The 17,261-nt window shown below is 47.5% G+C and overlaps 2 protein-coding genes and 1 long non-coding RNA gene across 4 annotated transcripts in view; 1 reads left to right on the top strand and 2 right to left on the bottom strand.

Moving 5' to 3' along the window:
• DPYSL2 (dihydropyrimidinase like 2) overlaps positions 1-8,678 on the bottom strand; it is a 115,708-nt gene extending 107,030 nt beyond the window's left edge. Inside the window, exon 1 of the mRNA XM_067745198.1 lies at positions 8,193-8,678. Within this exon, the coding sequence (XP_067601299.1) occupies positions 8,193-8,546 (354 nt within the window). The 5' untranslated portion in view covers positions 8,547-8,678. The remainder of the gene's footprint in view (positions 1-8,192) is intronic.
• Positions 8,679-8,905: 227 nt separating this feature from the next.
• Positions 8,906-16,141, top strand: PNMA2 (PNMA family member 2). The gene is made up of 3 exons (XM_067745201.1): positions 8,906-9,046; positions 12,050-12,181; positions 12,464-16,141. Exon 3 carries the CDS (start codon positions 12,919-12,921, stop codon positions 14,011-14,013), a length of 1,095 nt encoding a protein of 364 aa, XP_067601302.1. The 5' UTR covers positions 8,906-9,046; positions 12,050-12,181; positions 12,464-12,918; the 3' UTR covers positions 14,014-16,141.
• The window catches only part of LOC137228156 (uncharacterized), a 48,884-nt gene continuing 41,997 nt past the window's right edge, over positions 10,375-17,261 (bottom strand). Inside the window, exon 5 of one of the 2 annotated variants that reach the window (XR_010945166.1) lies at positions 10,375-11,420. This is a non-coding gene — a long non-coding RNA (uncharacterized lncRNA). Of the gene's footprint in view, positions 11,421-11,936; positions 12,330-17,261 lie in introns of those variants that run through there. The other variant, XR_010945164.1, reaches the window with a different exon arrangement.

Genomic DNA, 17,261 nt, shown 5'->3' with positions numbered 1-17,261 from the left:
AAAAATATAAATATATTTACACATATAAACACATATATGTGCGAATACACACACACGAAAGCATTTTCTTTATATGAACAGGATTGTGAGACAGAAAGATCAGACTTAGGCAGTACACAAAGCACTCAAGGATACTGCGCTGTTGCAAGTGCGATTCTAAATGAATTTCAAAGCTCCCATAAAACAACAGAATTTAGTTACATGAATACGATTCTAGGATACAAGGCCCTGGAACTTCTTCGCCAGATTTCATTTGATCCAGCAGTTTTGACAACAGCCAGGGATAATATAACATCAAAAGCATGGGCAACAAAAGAAAAGACAGATAAATTGGACTTAAAATTAAAAGCTTCTGTGCATCAAAGGACACTATCAAAAATGAATAGACACCCACAGAATGAGAGAAAATATTTGCAAACCTTTTATCTGATAAGGGGCTAGTATCTAGAGTATATAAAGTACTCCTAAAACTGAATAACAAAAAGACAAAAAACTCAATTTAAAAATGGACAAAGGATTTGAATAGACATTTCTCCAAGGCTATACAGATGACCAATAAGCACATGAAAAGATGTTCAAAGTCATTATTCATTAGGGAAATGCAAATCAAAACCACAATGGCATACCATTTTATACCCACCAGGATGGCTATAATCAGCAAATAACAAGCATTGTGCAGGACATGCAGAAATTGAAGCCCTTACATGCTTTTGGTGGGAATGTAAAATGGTGCAGCCATTGTGGAAAACAGTTTGGCAGTCCCTCAAAAAGTTAGACATAGAATTACCATATGACTTAACTATCCCACTCCTAGGTATACACCCAAGAGAACCAACAACATATGTCCAAACACAAACTTAAAAGAATATTCATGCCAGTATTATTCATTATGGCCAAAAAGTGGAAACAACCCAAGTATCAATCAACTTGTGAATGGATAAATGAAATGTGGTCTATACAATGGAATACTGTTCGGAATGAAGTGCCGATCCATGCTATAATGTGGATGAACCTTGCAAACACTACACTAAGTGAAAGAAGCCAGACACAAAAGGCCATACTGTATGATTCCATGTATGTGAAGTGTCCAAAACAGGTAAACCCATGGAGACAGAAAGTAGATGGTTGGTTGCCACAGGCTGGGATGATGGAGGATTGGGAAGGGACAGCTTAAGAGATACAGGATTTCTTTTTGGAGTGATGCAAATGCTCTGGGATTAGTAGTGATGATTGCATAAGATTGTGAATGTACTAAAAGCTATTGAATTGTAGACTTTAAAATGGTGAAAATGAGAATTTTATTACATGAATTTTACCTCTATAAAACAAACAAACAAACAAACAAAGAACAACCAGGGATAGTACAGCTTTCTTTCAGAGCCTTTAGTGGAAATGGGAGAAGGAGATTAAGGCCTGGCCCAATGACAGCCCCAGGCAGGTGACTGCAAGTAACACAGCTTGTGAAGACAAAGCCAGGACTATAAGCTGAGCTTCCTGACTCCTAGCCCAGAATTCTTTCCACAAGAGAGCTGCCTTGGAATCAGGGCCCAGGCAAGCTGTCTGTATGTCTCAAAAGCAAGCCCCAAGCCACTTTCAAGACCAGGTGTTTTCCCTTCAAGGCACTATTTGTTTGCAGCTCTTGGCCTAAGTTACCAGCCTTGGCCATGGGCTGCAACCAACCCAACTCAAGTGTCCCTCAAAACACCTGCCAGTGTTTTTACTGACTCCCTCATTATTTGTTTGTAGTTCATGATTTACATCAAGTGGGAAAATCACATTGTCATCACATTGCTCTAATCTTAGAAAAGCATGTCATTCATACTGTCAGGGTTGGCCTCTGTCCCAGTGATATTTGAAGCCATGTCTTGTGTTGAAAAAAATGATGGACAGAATATCAGCAGTGTAGGGCACATCCATAAAGACAGATCAAAGGTCTCTTTCATAAATGGCTTCAAAGAATACATTGCAAAACGGAAACAAAAAAAGTAGATTCTCAGAACCTACTCAGAACTATTTTTACAATAGTTAATTCTTTGGAGATAAAATGAGAAAAGAATAATTAATTCAGAAAGCAATTCAGTACCTCACAATGATTAAGATGCTCTTTAGTCACGTAGACCTGGGTTCAGATACTGCCTCTGGCTTTTAGTTAGCAAGTTGCTTTGCAAGTTTCTTTTACCTTCAGATATTCCTTTTACAAAATATGGGTAACAGTAATACCTGCTTAATAGAGTTGTCTTAGCATAAATAAGATAAGATACCAAGGGGGAAAGGTGGGGTGGTGGGATGAATTGAGAGATTGGGATTGACGTATATACACTATTGATACTATGTATAAAATGGATAACTAATGAGAACCTACCGTATAGCACAGGTAACTCTACTCAATGCTCTGTGGTGACCTAAATGGGAAGGAAATCCAGAAAAGAGGGGATACATGTATACGTATAGCTGATTCACTTTGCTGTACAGCAGAAACTAACACAACATTGTAAAGCACCTATACTCCAATACAAATTTTTTAAAAAGAGAGGATATATGTATATGTATAAATGATTCACTTTGCTGTACACCTGAAACTAACACAACATTGTAAATCAACTATACTGCAATAAAATTTTTTTAAAAATATAATGCATATAAAGCATTTAACACAGGGCATACCCCATAGAATATATAAAGTTTAATAGGATATGAAATATTTTGCCTACAAAACTAAATTGTACTTTTAAGTTCACTAACTATTCCTGCAGTGGAACTGAGTCATACAATGGTGTCTTGCAAGAAGAAATAAGGGACTGAGTCAGGAAACCTTGGTTCAAATCCTAGTTCCAGCACTTACTAAATAACAAGACCTTGGAATAGGTCAGGAAATGTCACTACCTCTCAGTGTCCTTATTTACAGAAAGGGAATAATGCCTATATCAGAAGGTTTGGGGACAAGTTTTAAAATAATATATCCTACACATTCTAAAATACAGGATCTAGAACGTAAATGTACATTCTAGGGAGCAATCAAGATGGTGGAGTAGTAGAACGTGAAGCTCAGCTCTTCCCACAAATACATTCTAGGGTTATACAGTGCTAGGTAAATAACAAGGTTTTACTGGTGTAGGACTGCAGTGGGACTGGGCAGTGAGAGGGACAGTCCTAGTCGTGGGACTGTCACCTGAGTTCCACAGGGTGAAGCACTGTCATTCTGGGCATCGACTTCTCCACCTCTAAAGTGAGGTGATCATTAGGTTTCTTTCAAGCCCAGACATTCAATGGTAGTACACATGTGAATCCATGATGAATTTTGACTCTGCCTTCTTTCTCAAAGAAGTAGAGAGGAGCACTGTCACCAAAGGACCCATAAGAATACTTAGCTTGTCTTTACCAAGGGTGGGAAAATGCCCAGCCCGTGCCTGATTTCCATGGTCCACAAGTTTGTGAACCATGCAATGTTCAAGAGGTCATGGCCAGATGTTGTCACTGGAGGTCCAATAACAGCAATTCTCCTCTCCACCCTCAAGCTACAAGGGAAGGAAAATGGAAGAGGCTGTTCAGCTGGTAGGAGTTTTCTTCCACTCAGGCCTTGGGCCCCAGGCTGGGTGAGTCTATCTCATCCCAACTGTAATTCTTCTCAATTCCTCTCACAATGAGATCATTGCAGATCAATTAATTGAGTTACCAATTTTCCAATCATCAAGAACTTGTTAAAATTTAACTGATTTTAGGAATATTATTCAGCCATGAAAAAGAAAGAAATCTTGTCACAGGCACCACGTGGGTGAACCCTGAGGACATGATGCTAAGTGAAATAAGCCAATCACAATAAGACAAACTCTATGATTCCACTTACGTGAAGTACCTGGAAGAGTCAAATTCATAGCGACAGAAAGTAGAAGGCTGGTTGACAGGGGCTGGGGGGATGGGAATAGGGAGTTAATGGTTTAATGGGCACAGAGTTTCAGTTTTGCAAGATTCAAAAGTTCTGGAGATTGGTTGCATGACAGTATGAATATATTTAACATGACTGAACTGTACTCTTTAAAATGGTTGAGAAGGTAAATTTTATGCTATGTGTATTTCACCACAATTACCTTTTAAAATTTAACTAATTATATGATGATTTGGGAAATCAAGAGTAACCAATAATTATGGATCATCACGATTTCCTTCTCCTCCCCAAGTACCCCTCCTCCTTCGAACCCAGATGGGTCCTAGGTATTTTGGAATCCTGGACACACGAATGTTCATATTTGTTTCTCCCCTTTTGAGATAATGTGGCCTCTAAAATATCAAATTAATGCCCTTGTTCTAGGCTCCTAGCCAAATCTCTACCACACATCCCGCTAACTAGACATCTATTTTGCTGAACAGGCTAGTCTATTATCAAACAAGTATCTCTGGGGACAACTTGTGTATCAGTTACTCACATAAGAGATGGATGCCTTCAATCATTGGGGTTTCTCTCTAGCTAAGATTAACATGAGGAAGAGATGTGTGTTTTTTTTTTTGATGTGGACCATTTTTAAAGTCTTTATTAAGTTTGTTACAATATTGCTTCTGTTTTATGTTTTGGTATTTTGGCCGCGAGGCATGTGGGATCTTAGCTCCCTGACCAGGGATCGAACCCACACCTCCTGCTTTGGAAAGCGAAGTCTTAACCACTGGACCACCAGAGAAGTCCCAAGAAGAGATTTTTGAATGGGAGAAGGTGTGGCGGTGGGGGGGGGGGAGAGGAGAAGAGTGATTTCAGAACTCGTTGCTTTTGGAGAAAGAAAGATGCTTTTTCTAAAAAGCATCATCATCAGGATGGTGTAGGAGTGGCATTGAACAGTAAGAGGGCAGCAGAATCACTAGGCATCTAGGGCTGGGAAGATAATCAACCTGGGGAGAAGGGATGGAGGCACGGAATGGAAGGGACTATCAGAAAACATGTTACAGACTTGGGGATTTTGTCAAGTTCAGCAGCCCTCTTGTAGATTTCACTCACTGGCACCTGCCCTAGGGAAGTGCAGAATCACTCCCCAGACACTCTAGTCTATGCAGCTTGTTTGCTGCTGGGAAAAGAGCCTGGGAACCCCTTTGGAAGGGATGCTCACGATCCAGTATCCCTGGCTGCACAGCTGGTTCTGGCTAAACTGTGTCCGAGGTGGAATGGAGGGAATTCCTAGGAAGAAGAGGGGAGGCCGAGGGACCCCTGGCCACCAGCAAGGAGAATTAGGCCAACCATGCTGCTCTCTATTCTAAGAGGCTCAGAGTCCTTCACGGGTAGTGATCAACTTAATCTCACTGCAGCCCAAGGTGAACGTCCCCAAGGACACAAAGGAAGAAGAGAGTAATGAGATAGCCTTCCTCATTCACATTCACTACACCGGCTCTTTCCTTTCACCACAATCTACCAACCCAGCCCAAGCCACACCCATTGCTTTCTGGTGCCAACCTGTTCACACCTGCAAATGCAAATGCAGGTGGTCAACCTCCCCTCATCTCCCACAAGCCATGTGGCGTCTGAGCTAAGGAAGCCTGCACCCTCCCTTCCCAAAGCCTTGCCAGAAGAACAGCAGGACCTCTAGAGTGACAGGTGGACAAAGCCACTTCTGGCCATACAATAACGACACATGTAAGTACAGATTCAGGGGAGGAGGGAGGCTTGAGTCAGGGAACCCAGGATCCACTCACTCTAGTTCTCCTCCACCTCTCTCTGTTCCAGGACTTCAGATAGGAATGCCCTGGAATGCTGGTAGTTACCCTGCTCGTTAGCTGAAAACTAAGTAATGGCTACTCAATTCAGTCAAAGTGGTGGGTTCAACTATGCTTTTGGAAATAAGCATTACTATATACATAGATATAGATAGATACACAACCCCAAATTCCTTTTCTCTCTTGTATAGACATGAAATCTTCAAACACTGATGCTGGTAAATGTACCAGTCCTGGTAAAAGCTCTTAGTCGTGAATGAAAAAAATCCCACAGGAACAGCCGTTATGTGATAAGGCAACATTGAAAATGAAAATCCAGGGAAGGCTGCCGAAAAACCAAGCCAGAATCACTCTGTTACTAGTAACTGGATACCTAAAGCAAATGTGGGTTTGCAGAGGCTACAACTGCCTGGGGTATTGGTTGGGCATTTCCTCTGCAAATCTCCCCCTCCACGTGCCCTAGGTCTACAATTTAGAATTTCTATTAAATTCAGAGAGCGTTCAAACAAGCAGCTCTGATGATCAAATATCCAAGCTTCTAAATGGGCAGGAAAAGAGATGTGTTATTCAACCCAGTGAAACTCTGCCTTTCAAACTTGAGTTTTAATTCACTGCCATCATTAGAAAGGCGGTCACTTTCCACTTCTGCCCTCTGATCTGCCATTTTTTAGATGATTTCTTCCTTATCTCAAGGCATTTTTCTGCTTCCTTTAGGACATTAGAATTACCACCACAACTAGTTGAAGATGAGGGTATTACACAGCCAGTATGCTATACAATCACTCATTGGGTGTGGCCCTCACCCAGTGTATTTCACATCACTCAGCTTTCAGTATAAGTCACATTATTAGGAACTTCTACTTTGATTGTCTGATCACTTGAAACAAGGTGACTTCTTGGATTAAGTTCTCCCAGTTGACTCATAGTGAAATATGGGTAGCAGGTACCTCCTTCCCATGTGCATAAATCAGAGGACAGAGCTGAGGGAGGAGGAATCAATTAAGTAATCAATTAAGTAGCTGTCATTTGAAAGTGACAGCAAATGGTTTGTCTCTCCTAGAACTGATCCTATAAAAGTCAAAAGCTGCAAAACACTGTGCCACATCCCGAAACAGTAACGTGTTCAAACCATTGTCATCAACCCTTAGTTGTTCTCTGATGAGTTCACTGTAAGCCTACAACCTAAATGCACTTATTGTCACTCGGTGGATAGGTACAGACCACGCCCAACTACTCTGGAAGACCCTTAAGAAGAAATCACATTGAACTTTTAATAGCTAACCTTCACCTTACCCAGAAAAGCGAGGCACACAATAGGTATTCAATAAATAATCAATCATTGATTTCTTGTCTTCACCAACGGGCATGGGAGATAAACAGCAAACAAGTGCTGAAACCTTTCACACTGTAATTTATCACTTAGAAATTAAGGCTGAGGGGAAAAAAATTGCACAAGTATGAAGGTCACCCTGATAAAGAAAAAAACACGTGGTATAAGAAGACTTAAAATGCACACTGTACATATTTGCCAGAGACAAACATCTTCTGAAATTAGGTTTACCAAATTGGTCTTCTTTGTTTCCTCATTAACATAGTATAGGGGGGGTCTAATCCATCTGTGACAGTCTATTCAAAATGTGAGGGTTTTTCCCTTTTCTTTTCTTTTCACCCTTTGAATATAATCCACGCAGTCCCCATCCCCAAAGCCCCTCCCAAATAGTGGCCGGGGGGAACGCTCTGGGAAACCCTTGCTGAGATACTTAGCGGAACTTTGTTCTCCACATGGGCTATTTAGGAGCGTCGCGGTTTCCTCGCGTGATTCCACTGCCTCTCGGGTTCTTCTCGCGGTGCGAACAGGAGTCAGGGTGCTGAGATAGATTCTCCCTTGCGGTCCGGGGAGGCGCTGACCATGGTCCTTGCCTACGAGCTTGGGGCGCGAGCGCGGAGGGCGCCGGAGGAGAAGCGCTGGGAAAGCTCGCGGGGCGCGGCGGGGAGCAGCCGTCGAGGCCCCCGCCCCTCCCGACCCCCGGGGAGCCCGCCGGCCTGTACGCGAACCCTCCACTGCACGCTCGGAGCTGCATCGAAAAAGGGTGGGGCAGCCAGCCGCAGCTGCAATTGGAAGCCGCCCGGGAGGATTTAAGAAGAATGGAACCGCGGCCCATCCCCTCCCCCTCCAACCATGAGACACCACCGCCCCCCCCCCAGCCGGAGATAGGCCCATCCTTTACCCCCACCCCCTCCTTCCCAGGCCCAGGGAGGCGCGGGCAGCCTTTGTGGGCACACAGCCGCCCACCAGCGAGCCCGAGCCCCTCGGCACCCTGCACGCAGGGCCGGGTAGGGTGGGGTGCGTATGCACATGCAGGGAAGCAATACTCGAGGCAGGGCAGGACGGTGGGCACGCTGGGATCCTCGGTTCTCCACCGAACTGGAAAGGGGGCGAGGGAGGGGCGATCCCCACGCCCCATCCTCTGTCTCAAACACCGCCTCCCACCCGTACCAACCTGGTCATTGATGTTCTGCAGGGCTTCCTTGCCCGAGGCCCGCCGGATCTCCACCTTCCGGCCCGATTCAACAGATGGCTCCCCGCCGGCGCGCCGGCCCTGCCGGGAGTACGGCGGCTGCGGGTCCGGGCCCAAGTGGGCGACGTCCCGCTGCTGAGCCACCACCTGCCCCGAGCCCCGGCCCACCGACAGCGAGTCGAAGTCGATGGTCTTGTTCTCCGAGGACCCTTCCACCGGGCAGAACATGCCACAGAATTTCTGCCGAGGCTTGGGGCTGCCTGAGCCCAGGTTTTTAAAAAAGGCAGGGACCTCTTCGTCCTCTGCCGCCTTCCCGGATTGCTTCCTCTCGGCCATGGCGTGGGGAGGCTTGGGGAGGGTCCTCTCCGTCCGTCAGTCCGTCTGCCGGTCCCTAAGTCTGCCTGTCTCTATGCACCAAGCCCCCGGCTGCTGCCGCGGCTGCCGCTCTCTGCCTCCCGCAAGGTGTACAGAAAGGAAGGAGGGCTGGCGAGCGAGCGACCCACCCCTCCCGGTCCCTCCTCCTGACCCCGCTTTCTCCCCTCCCTGCCCACGCCCCCCGCCGCCGCCGCGCGAGCTCTGGCGAGCAGCAAAGTTGGGTCTGGGAGGGTGGCCGCTGCGGCAGCGAGACCGGAGAGGCTGCCAGCTCCCGGCAGCTGCGGGAGGAGGGAGGCGCGGGCGGGGCGGGGGCGGGGCGGGGCTCCGGGGAGGGGAGCGCAGAGGCGGGGAGGCAGGGGAGGGCCGCGCAGCCGAGAGCCCCGCGCTCCGGAAGTGAAGCTGCCAGACCACCGGCTAATGGATGCGGAGCTGAGGGCCCGCTGACCGCTGTTGGCGCCAGGGTGAGTATGGGGCAGGGCACGCGGGGGCGAAGATCGTGGGGCGCAGTGCCTGGCCCCCGCGCCCCGCTCCCAGACCTGCCTGGCCCAGGCGCCTCTCCCCCACCGCATTGCGGAGGTGGGCCAGCGGTGAGGGTTCACCGTGGGGAGCGCTCCCTCCCTCTTACCCCGGCTGTGAGATGATGGATGGGGAAAGGGGCACACACTGGCAGGCGCCAGGACACCGGCGTGGGGGACAGAGGAAGGGGCGGCGCTGAAGGTGGGGGAGGCATGGCGCAGGCCGCGCGGCAACGTGGGGACCATACGAGGCGCGGACACCAAAGCTTCAGTCTAACCACGGGCCTTGGTGGGCTACTGGGAGCAGAGATTGAAACAAGGTCCTCACTTAACTGCACTCACGGTGGTAGGGGGGCGCGCAGCATGGCGGGGAGAGACACAGGGGCGTAGCAAATACGGAAGGGGTGGGTGTGGAGAGAGAGACCGAGGTCTGCGGTCCGTGCGAGTGTAGCAAAGAGTGAAGTCTGCAAATTCCAGCCCAGCACGGCGCCTTAGGTGTAGAGTGAGGTAGGACGCAGGCCCGCTATATTGCCCGAGGGCGCTGGTTACCGTAATTGTGCCAGTACGCCAAGCAGGGCCCAGCAGAATGTCTTCCTTTGGTCCCTTCCGCCCCGCTCTCCCGCCAAAGAAGGGGGGACGATACACACTGAAGCCCACTCCCCAAATCTCCAGCCCTTCTCGGCGCCCGGGGCGCCCCACCTCGTTCCACCGCCCCTGTAGAGGACTGCGCCAGAGCCACGGGGTTTCCTAGGTTGCCAGAAGCCGAGCGCTTGGGGCGTTAGTGCGCGTGCGTCCAGGGCAGGGAAAGGAGATGGGGTGATGACTGCCTTGAGTTGTGCGAGGCCGAGAAGGGGAAAGATGTATGGGGACTTGTGTCTGCGCGAGCAGATCGGCCGCAGCCACCGGGTTGGTGGCATCAGAAGGCATCTTGATGTATGACAGTAACACGGCCTCTGAGGGTCCTCCTTTGCTTACTCCTATCCCCGTGTATTTTCCATGTCTCAGTCCCTGTCCAGGGTGGATTACAGCCCTGCCCCTCTCTCTACAGTGGCAAAACCCCGCAGAAATGATGCACATCCCTTGGCTGGCTCGAATAGGAGCTCTGGGCATGCTCAATAGCCAGGGCGGGTTTGGGCTGGGAAACTGTTGACCGCAGGAGCGTCGCGCCGGGCAGAGCAACCAAATATTCTGTACCATTGTCCTCCCTTGCCCCTGGCAGGATTAAATGCGGACACCCTGCCCTCCTCCACAATTGTGAGGGATAGTTCGGCGAATGGAGTTCAATTTGGAGGACAACCAATCCCAGCTTGAAGATAAGCCCACCATGATAGGTGGGCAGGAGTCTACGGATACGAAGGAGAGGAGGAAGGAGAGAGGAATGTCCGCATGCAGGGGGATGAGGGAACCAAAGGCAGGCACTGGGACTTAGCACCAGATGTGCTCTGCATTTGAATAAAGGACTTCTACACGAATTACATCATTTCCTACTCCCAGTATCCCCCTGACATGAGTGCTTCCTTATAACCACTTTCTAGGGTTCCAGGGTAGGAAAGAGATTGAGATGCTTTGTCCAAGGTCACTATCTAGTTAAATGATCCAACAGTTCCAGTGGGGTCTTCCGCCTGAATGTCTGGTTCCTTTTCCAACTTATCCTATCTTTACGTGAGAAAAGACAAGATTTTCTCATTTTTTCCCCCATATCCAAATATTTCCAATCCTGGCCTTATTGTGTATCAGGGACGTTTCGCTTGCCGTCTTTTTATTTGAAGGTTGCATAGAGATTGCCTTTGGAGGAAGAAGCCACCCAAAGGTAGCCTAACTTCGGTGTGACAGTTATGTAGACCTTGGAGATGTTTCTTCCTGGGTATCTATCTGATGCCTTATGACTTCTCATGTTTCCCCTAAATATTATAATGGAGAGGAAGGTCACCCCCATAAATTAGAAGAGGACCGTGAGGCATGGAGGGAGGTGTCACTGGACTCAGATCCCTGGAGCTGCTGGGCGAGGACGCTCTCTAGCATTTTGCCCTCCCCGCCCTCTGGCATGCACCCTCCTTTCAACCTTCCAGAAGGACTCGGGAGATGTGCCTGCAGCAGCTGCCTCTGTAGCTGCAGATTGGCGTCTGTGGCATATGGACCCCATTTGGACTGATGGAGATTCTTAGGGGAAGAATGGTCATAGCCCTTTAACACACACTCCACGACAGCAACGGGAGATAGACGCTCTTCCCTTTTTACATCACCCAGTCTCCACCGGCTGGACACAGACTTGCCTCCTCTTTTTTTCTTTGTCCTCAAATGACCCATTCAAGTTCAGATGCTATAAAGAAAGCATCATGTTACTAACTTAACATTTATAGCAAAAGAAACCCCTAGTTATGCATTTGCAAAGCATAGCCAGGCATAACCAAAGAGAATTAATTCATAACTCCAAGTTTATTTGGCTCTGAGATTCTTTTAAATTGTTAAACCTGTATTAAATTTTTGTATCTATGTTATTATATTAAAGTATATTATGTGTTATATTTCTAGACCTATATTAAATTGATTTTAAAAGTTTGAGTGTTTCCTAATCGGATTTTTTTTTTTTTTTTTTTGCGGTACACGGGCCTCTCACTGCTGTGGCCTCTCCCGTTGCGGAGCACAGGCTCTGGACACGCAGACTCAGCGGCCATGGCTCACGGGCCTAGCTGCCCCGCGGCATGTGGGATCTTCCCGGACTGGGGCACGAACCCGTGTCCCCTGCATCGGCAGGCGGACTCTCAACCACTGAGCCACCAGGGAAGCCCCTAATCGGATTTTTTAATCAAAGAAATGAAGCAACTCAATATTGTTTAGTAGATTTAATTAAACTGTAAAGGATTGTCATATTTTTGAATAAGTGCACTAACAGTCTTCACATTGGATATTATCGAGTCATAAAAGTACACTATTATTATATGTATACAGGGCGGCTTGGCTTGGCTGGAGCTGAGAGACACCCACACACCACTGTGCAGAGCTGGGTGACACCTTCCTGTGCTGGAAGCAGAATACATAAGCTCCGTGGCTGTCATGGAACGTTTGGGAACGCATAACCAGGTATCTAGTCATTTCTCCTGATTTCATTCTTCACGCGGGACAGATCTTGGTCCTGTCCACAACTGGGGCTTCATTAATTGGCATGCCTGATGAGCATATGGTGGGGAAGCCTGATGGCAGGAGGGTCCCCAAGAGAACGAAAATGTCACTGTAAGCAAAGAAGACTCAAATACAATGTGAGGCAGAATCCCTGGTCTACCCCCCACTTCCATCCCTAACCAGGCACTGATGCTTCCCGGGAAGGAGAGGGCTGTGTGGTGAAACTGAGCCTTGTTTCCCCAGGAGCCCAAGCCACTCTGCTGGGAGACTTCCCTCCAGGAGTTCTGGGTGCAAGAGTGAAGGCGACTCCCCACTGGCTAGAGAGAGCTGAGGCAGCAGAGACCCAGAGGGCAGTGAAAACAGCTCTTGCACACGCTTCCGATGGGGCGGCCCCGCCACGTGGCTGCATGAGAGAAGCAGCAGCCACTGGGCTGCAGAGCCACAGGCCGTGATCCTGTCGCAACTGAGATACTAACCACCCACCTTGGGTCAGGTCTGGAGACCCCGCGGAAAGTGCCGAGCTCTTGCCACTGGGCAGTAAGGGTTATTGGTACAGAAAACTAGGACCTAGGACCCGTTCACTGGTGGGTTATAAGTTTAGAAGTTCATCCAGGATATTCTCAATTCTAAGGCAACGCCCATCTACCCCACAAACGAATCTGTAGCCATAGAGTTCAAGCGAGTCAGTATCTGGGGCAATGGCGCTGGCCCTGTTGGAGGACTGGTGTAGGATCATGAGTGTGGATGATCAGAAATCGCTGATGGTCATGGGGATACCCGTGGGCTGCAATGAAGCCGAGATTCAGGAGGTCCTCCAGGAGACTTTAAAGTCTCTGGGCAGGTATAGAGTGCTTGGCAAAATATTCAGGAGGCAGGAGAATGCCAATGCTGTGTTGGTAGAGCTTCTGGAGGACACCGACGTCTCCGTGATCCCCAGTGAGGTTCAGGGAAAGGGGGGCATCTGGAAAGTGATCTTTAAGACCCCGAACCAGGACACTGAATTTCTTGAAAGATTGAACCTCTTTCTAGAGAAAGAGGGGCAGACGGTCTCGGGAATGTTCCGAGCGCTTGGGCATGAGGGAGTGTCTCCAGTGGCCATGCCCTGTGTCTCACCGGAGTTATTGGCCCATCTGCTGGGACAGGCAATAGCACACGCCCCTCAGCCTTTGCTCCCCATGAGGTACCGGAAACTGAGAGTGTTCTCGGGGAGCGCTGTGCCCGCGCCAGAGGAAGAGCCCTTTGAAATCTGGTTGGAACAGGCCACCGAGATAGTCAAAGAGTGGCCGGTAGCAGAGGCAGAAAAGAAAAGATGGTTGGTGGAAAGCCTTCGCGGCCCTGCCCTGGACCTCATGCACATAATCCAGGCAGACAATCCGTCCATAAGTGTGGAAGAGTGTTTGGAAGCATTTAAGCAAGTGTTTGGAAGCCTGGAGAGTCGTAGGACCTCCCAGGTGAAATACCTGAAGACCTATCAGGAGGAAGGAGAGAAAGTCTCAGCGTACGTGTTACGGTTAGAAACCCTGCTGCGGAGAGCTGTGGAGAAGCGGGCCATCCCAAGGAACAGCGCGGACCAGGTCCGCTTGGAGCAGGTCATGGCCGGGGCGAGCCTCAGTGAGATCCTCTGGTGTAGGCTTAGGGAGCTGAGAGACCAGGGGCCTCCTCCCAGCTTCCTGGACTTAATGAAGGTAATCCGCGAAGAAGAGGAGGAAGAAGCCGCTTTTGAAAATGAGAATACTGAAGCACCGGAAGATGGAGATGGCTACAGCCACTGGGATAATGGGGCCGGAGACTAAAACCCAACTCACAGGGGGACCCACAGCCGGCACGGGGAGAGACAGCCATCCTACCAGGCTAAGACCTTTTCAGTCTTTTTTTTCTCTAATTTATGCAGTTGAAATCAAGGCATTCAAGCCCGGTCTTGATTCTTCTTTCTAACAAAAAAAATATCTGAGAGTTTTTTGGACCCTACATAGATGATTAATTAACAAAAAATTAAATTCCAAATACGAGATAGTACGCCTAAAGGAATCTGAACCACGTTTCCTTTAAATACCCGCCAACAGACCAAAAGAAAGACATGATGTGAGAAAAAGAAAAATCTTTTGTCATCTATGTAAAAATCCAAGCTGTTTGAATTATCAAGTGTTTTCCTTTCTCACATCAGCAAGAGTACCGAGTACACATCTCTGAGTACCAAGCCACGTGAGGCAGTGTTCAAAGAGCTAACGGTCATAAACCTACCAGTCTGGCCCTGCTCTCAGGGAGGACATAGCCTCCGAGCATGAAAAGCTAAATAACCTTACGTGTAAACGAGTTCACGACGCCAATAGAAGCCAAGAGGAGTATCGTTACCAAATGAGCACGACATCTCTATCTTAGGTTTCTCTCTTTCCTTACTTGGGAAGCACTTCCCGCTTCTCTGCTGGCTGTCAGATAGATGGTTCCAGGCAGTGTGTTGGGCCCTGAGGACACAGAGGTCCACAGTTGAGGGACATCCTCGAGAAAGGGTAGACATCACAGGATGGCCTGACGGAGCATGGGGCTGTGCAGGCCATGTTTGGATCCAGGCCAGCCTGGATAGAGAGGAGGAGTTTTAGTGGCAACAAAGGGCAAAGAGGAGAGGAAGAGAGCTCACCGTTACTGAGGACCTGCTCTGTTCCGGGCACTTTAGACATATGTCATTTTATGTGTACAGCACCCCCAGTGTGGTATAATTATGCTCATTTTAAAAGAGAAGGGGAAAAAAACTCAGATGGGTTCCATGGTCTGCTCAACATCAAAATGCTATCAGGTGGCAGAGCCCAGACGGAAGTCCAGACCTCTCTGACACTGGCTAATCCTCTCTCCACCGTGATCACGGTTTTCAAGTTGTGCTTTGTAGTTCTGCAGGGATTTTTCAGCAGTTCTATCTTGAAAATGTATGTTACACTCTTTAAATCTCTAATAAATAACAGATAGACACAAGCGTGTTGATATCCGAATTTTAACACACTGGCATTTACCAACAGGCTCGCTTTTGTTTTCAGATTGATTCATTTTGTACAGACCTTGGAAGAAAGGTTCCCTTGGCGATATGTGAGCACACATCCAAGCTTATTTTAATTCTTCATAGATTAAGGAAGCCATAGCATGTCAGAGGTGTTTAAATCAGGCCCGTGCATGTCCTGTGACGTCAAGTGTGCTTCAAGCATAAATGAGCATCATTCAGTTAAATGCTAGGCAAGGCTCCAACACAACTGATGTACAGCATCATGATAGCTTTGTATGTACAATAAACAAGTGGCTTAACTTCTGGAAATATCAGTTTCCTCATCAGAAAAATGGGAGGACAATAGAATAGGGTTGTTGCTAAGATCAAATGACATAATGCCTTTTAAGCACTTAGTGTGATGTCTGGAACATAGAAAGCCCTCAGTACATCGAGACTCTTTTTATTATTTTCACAATGCTTACTGTCCGGCCAATGCATGCTCTCTTCCTTTTCTAACAGTCCTGCAGTAACAAGTAAATATGTAATCTGCCTGTGAGGTTGTGACAACATTGCATTAGACACCGTTTTGGCTCTTGTGGTAAGTTTGAGTGTTTGTTGTCTGTTATCTTTGTGATAAATTTTCCAGCCATTGTTGACTGTTGTTAGTGATTATAAGAAATAACTTCTTCTCTCCGATCGTGAATAATTTTAACTGAAGAATACCCTGAGATTGTAAGAAAAACATTTTCTTTAAAGAGGTACCATTTGTGATCATTGATCTAAGTTATATTTTTCAGTACTGTTCAACCAAAGTGATACAACTGTCATCCTGTACACCCTGATTGTTTTTTGTAGTCATGAAAATGGCCTTGTTGTTCTCATGTAGTCAGAGTATGCAAAGTAAAGTTATAAATGTGAAGTTATAAAATAAAAACATGCTGGTAATAAAATTCTGAGCTTTTTCTGCCTCATGTGTTGTGGTTCTGTATAAACTATGCTTGAAGAAGGGATTTCATTACTAAAAAAAAGTTGAGAGGTAAGATTAAAAAATCAAGCTAAAACCAAAAGGTCTTGAACTCTTCTAGAAAACCTGAGAGCAAAATGCTGGAATGGGAATACTTGGGCTTTGTCTCCAAGGATGAGAGAGCTCAGTCCACCCGTCATTGATCTCCCCTTTAAAATACAAGAAACGACAGACGGAGGCCAGTTCCCTTGGAGACCTCCAACTCATTTGCTTAGGCAAGTAACCGTACAGATACATTCACCAGCCTCTATTCTGCTAAGGGTGAAATGACCTAAAGGTGAAATACTGCATTTCTTGGATGAAATCATTTTTCACTATATAGATGTATAGAGGGGATAAAATTTCTCTTGCCTCTGGCCCTCGAAATTTCTCTTCCTCTTCTCTACAGCGCAATGAGGGAGCATTCCTCAGAGGCCATACACAGTGCAGATTGACCCATTATAAGATGGGTGTCTGGAGGAATACCCAGCAGTCTCTCCCAATCACTTGAGCAAAACCTTCCGGGAGATTGGTCTCCCCTTGTACTTAATCTGTCTCCGGTCCTGACCCTGGAGACCGAGGCTTCCAAGATTACATAACCTACTGCTGAAGTTAACTTTTCACCAGGGGCCGCCCACCTCTTCAGGCCAAGCCTCTCCTTCTGTTGTCTTCTGCTGTTCGTCCTAAACCCAAGACTCTCTGGTCATCTGTTCCCACCTTTACCCTCATGTCCATACTACACTGTGCCTCTTCCCACTGTTGATCTTTAAGACCCTCCAACATGCCAACTGGATATTCCACGAGGTCCTAAACAAACTAGCCTATATCATCAAAGTCCCTGCAGAATACCCTGTCACCATATTCCTTAATTGAACTCTGGTCCTCCTGGTGGTCTGTTGCCCTCAAGTCCCTTGAGTGGAAGCTGCTCAGTCTCTCTCACCTCAGGAGAGACTGGAGAGTGGTGACAGCATCTCTTTCATTCACCGTCATCACTTCCCCACTTGCAAACGCCTTTGCTCCCTCCTGGCATATCCTCACTCACTCTGCTGCACCACCCACTGTGGCTT

The sequence above is a fragment of the Pseudorca crassidens genome, chromosome 7 (assembly GCF_039906515.1).
Source record: "Pseudorca crassidens isolate mPseCra1 chromosome 7, mPseCra1.hap1, whole genome shotgun sequence".
In the NCBI taxonomy this organism is placed as follows: domain Eukaryota; kingdom Metazoa; phylum Chordata; class Mammalia; order Artiodactyla; family Delphinidae; genus Pseudorca; species Pseudorca crassidens.
This window is presented reverse-complemented; position numbering and strand designations above follow the sequence as displayed.

Bases quoted from the DNA above. Each gene is read 5' to 3' on its own strand.
- PNMA2 (XM_067745201.1), top strand. From the start codon at position 12,919: ATGGCGCTGGCCCTGTTGGAGGACTGGTGTAGGATCATGAGTGTGGAT.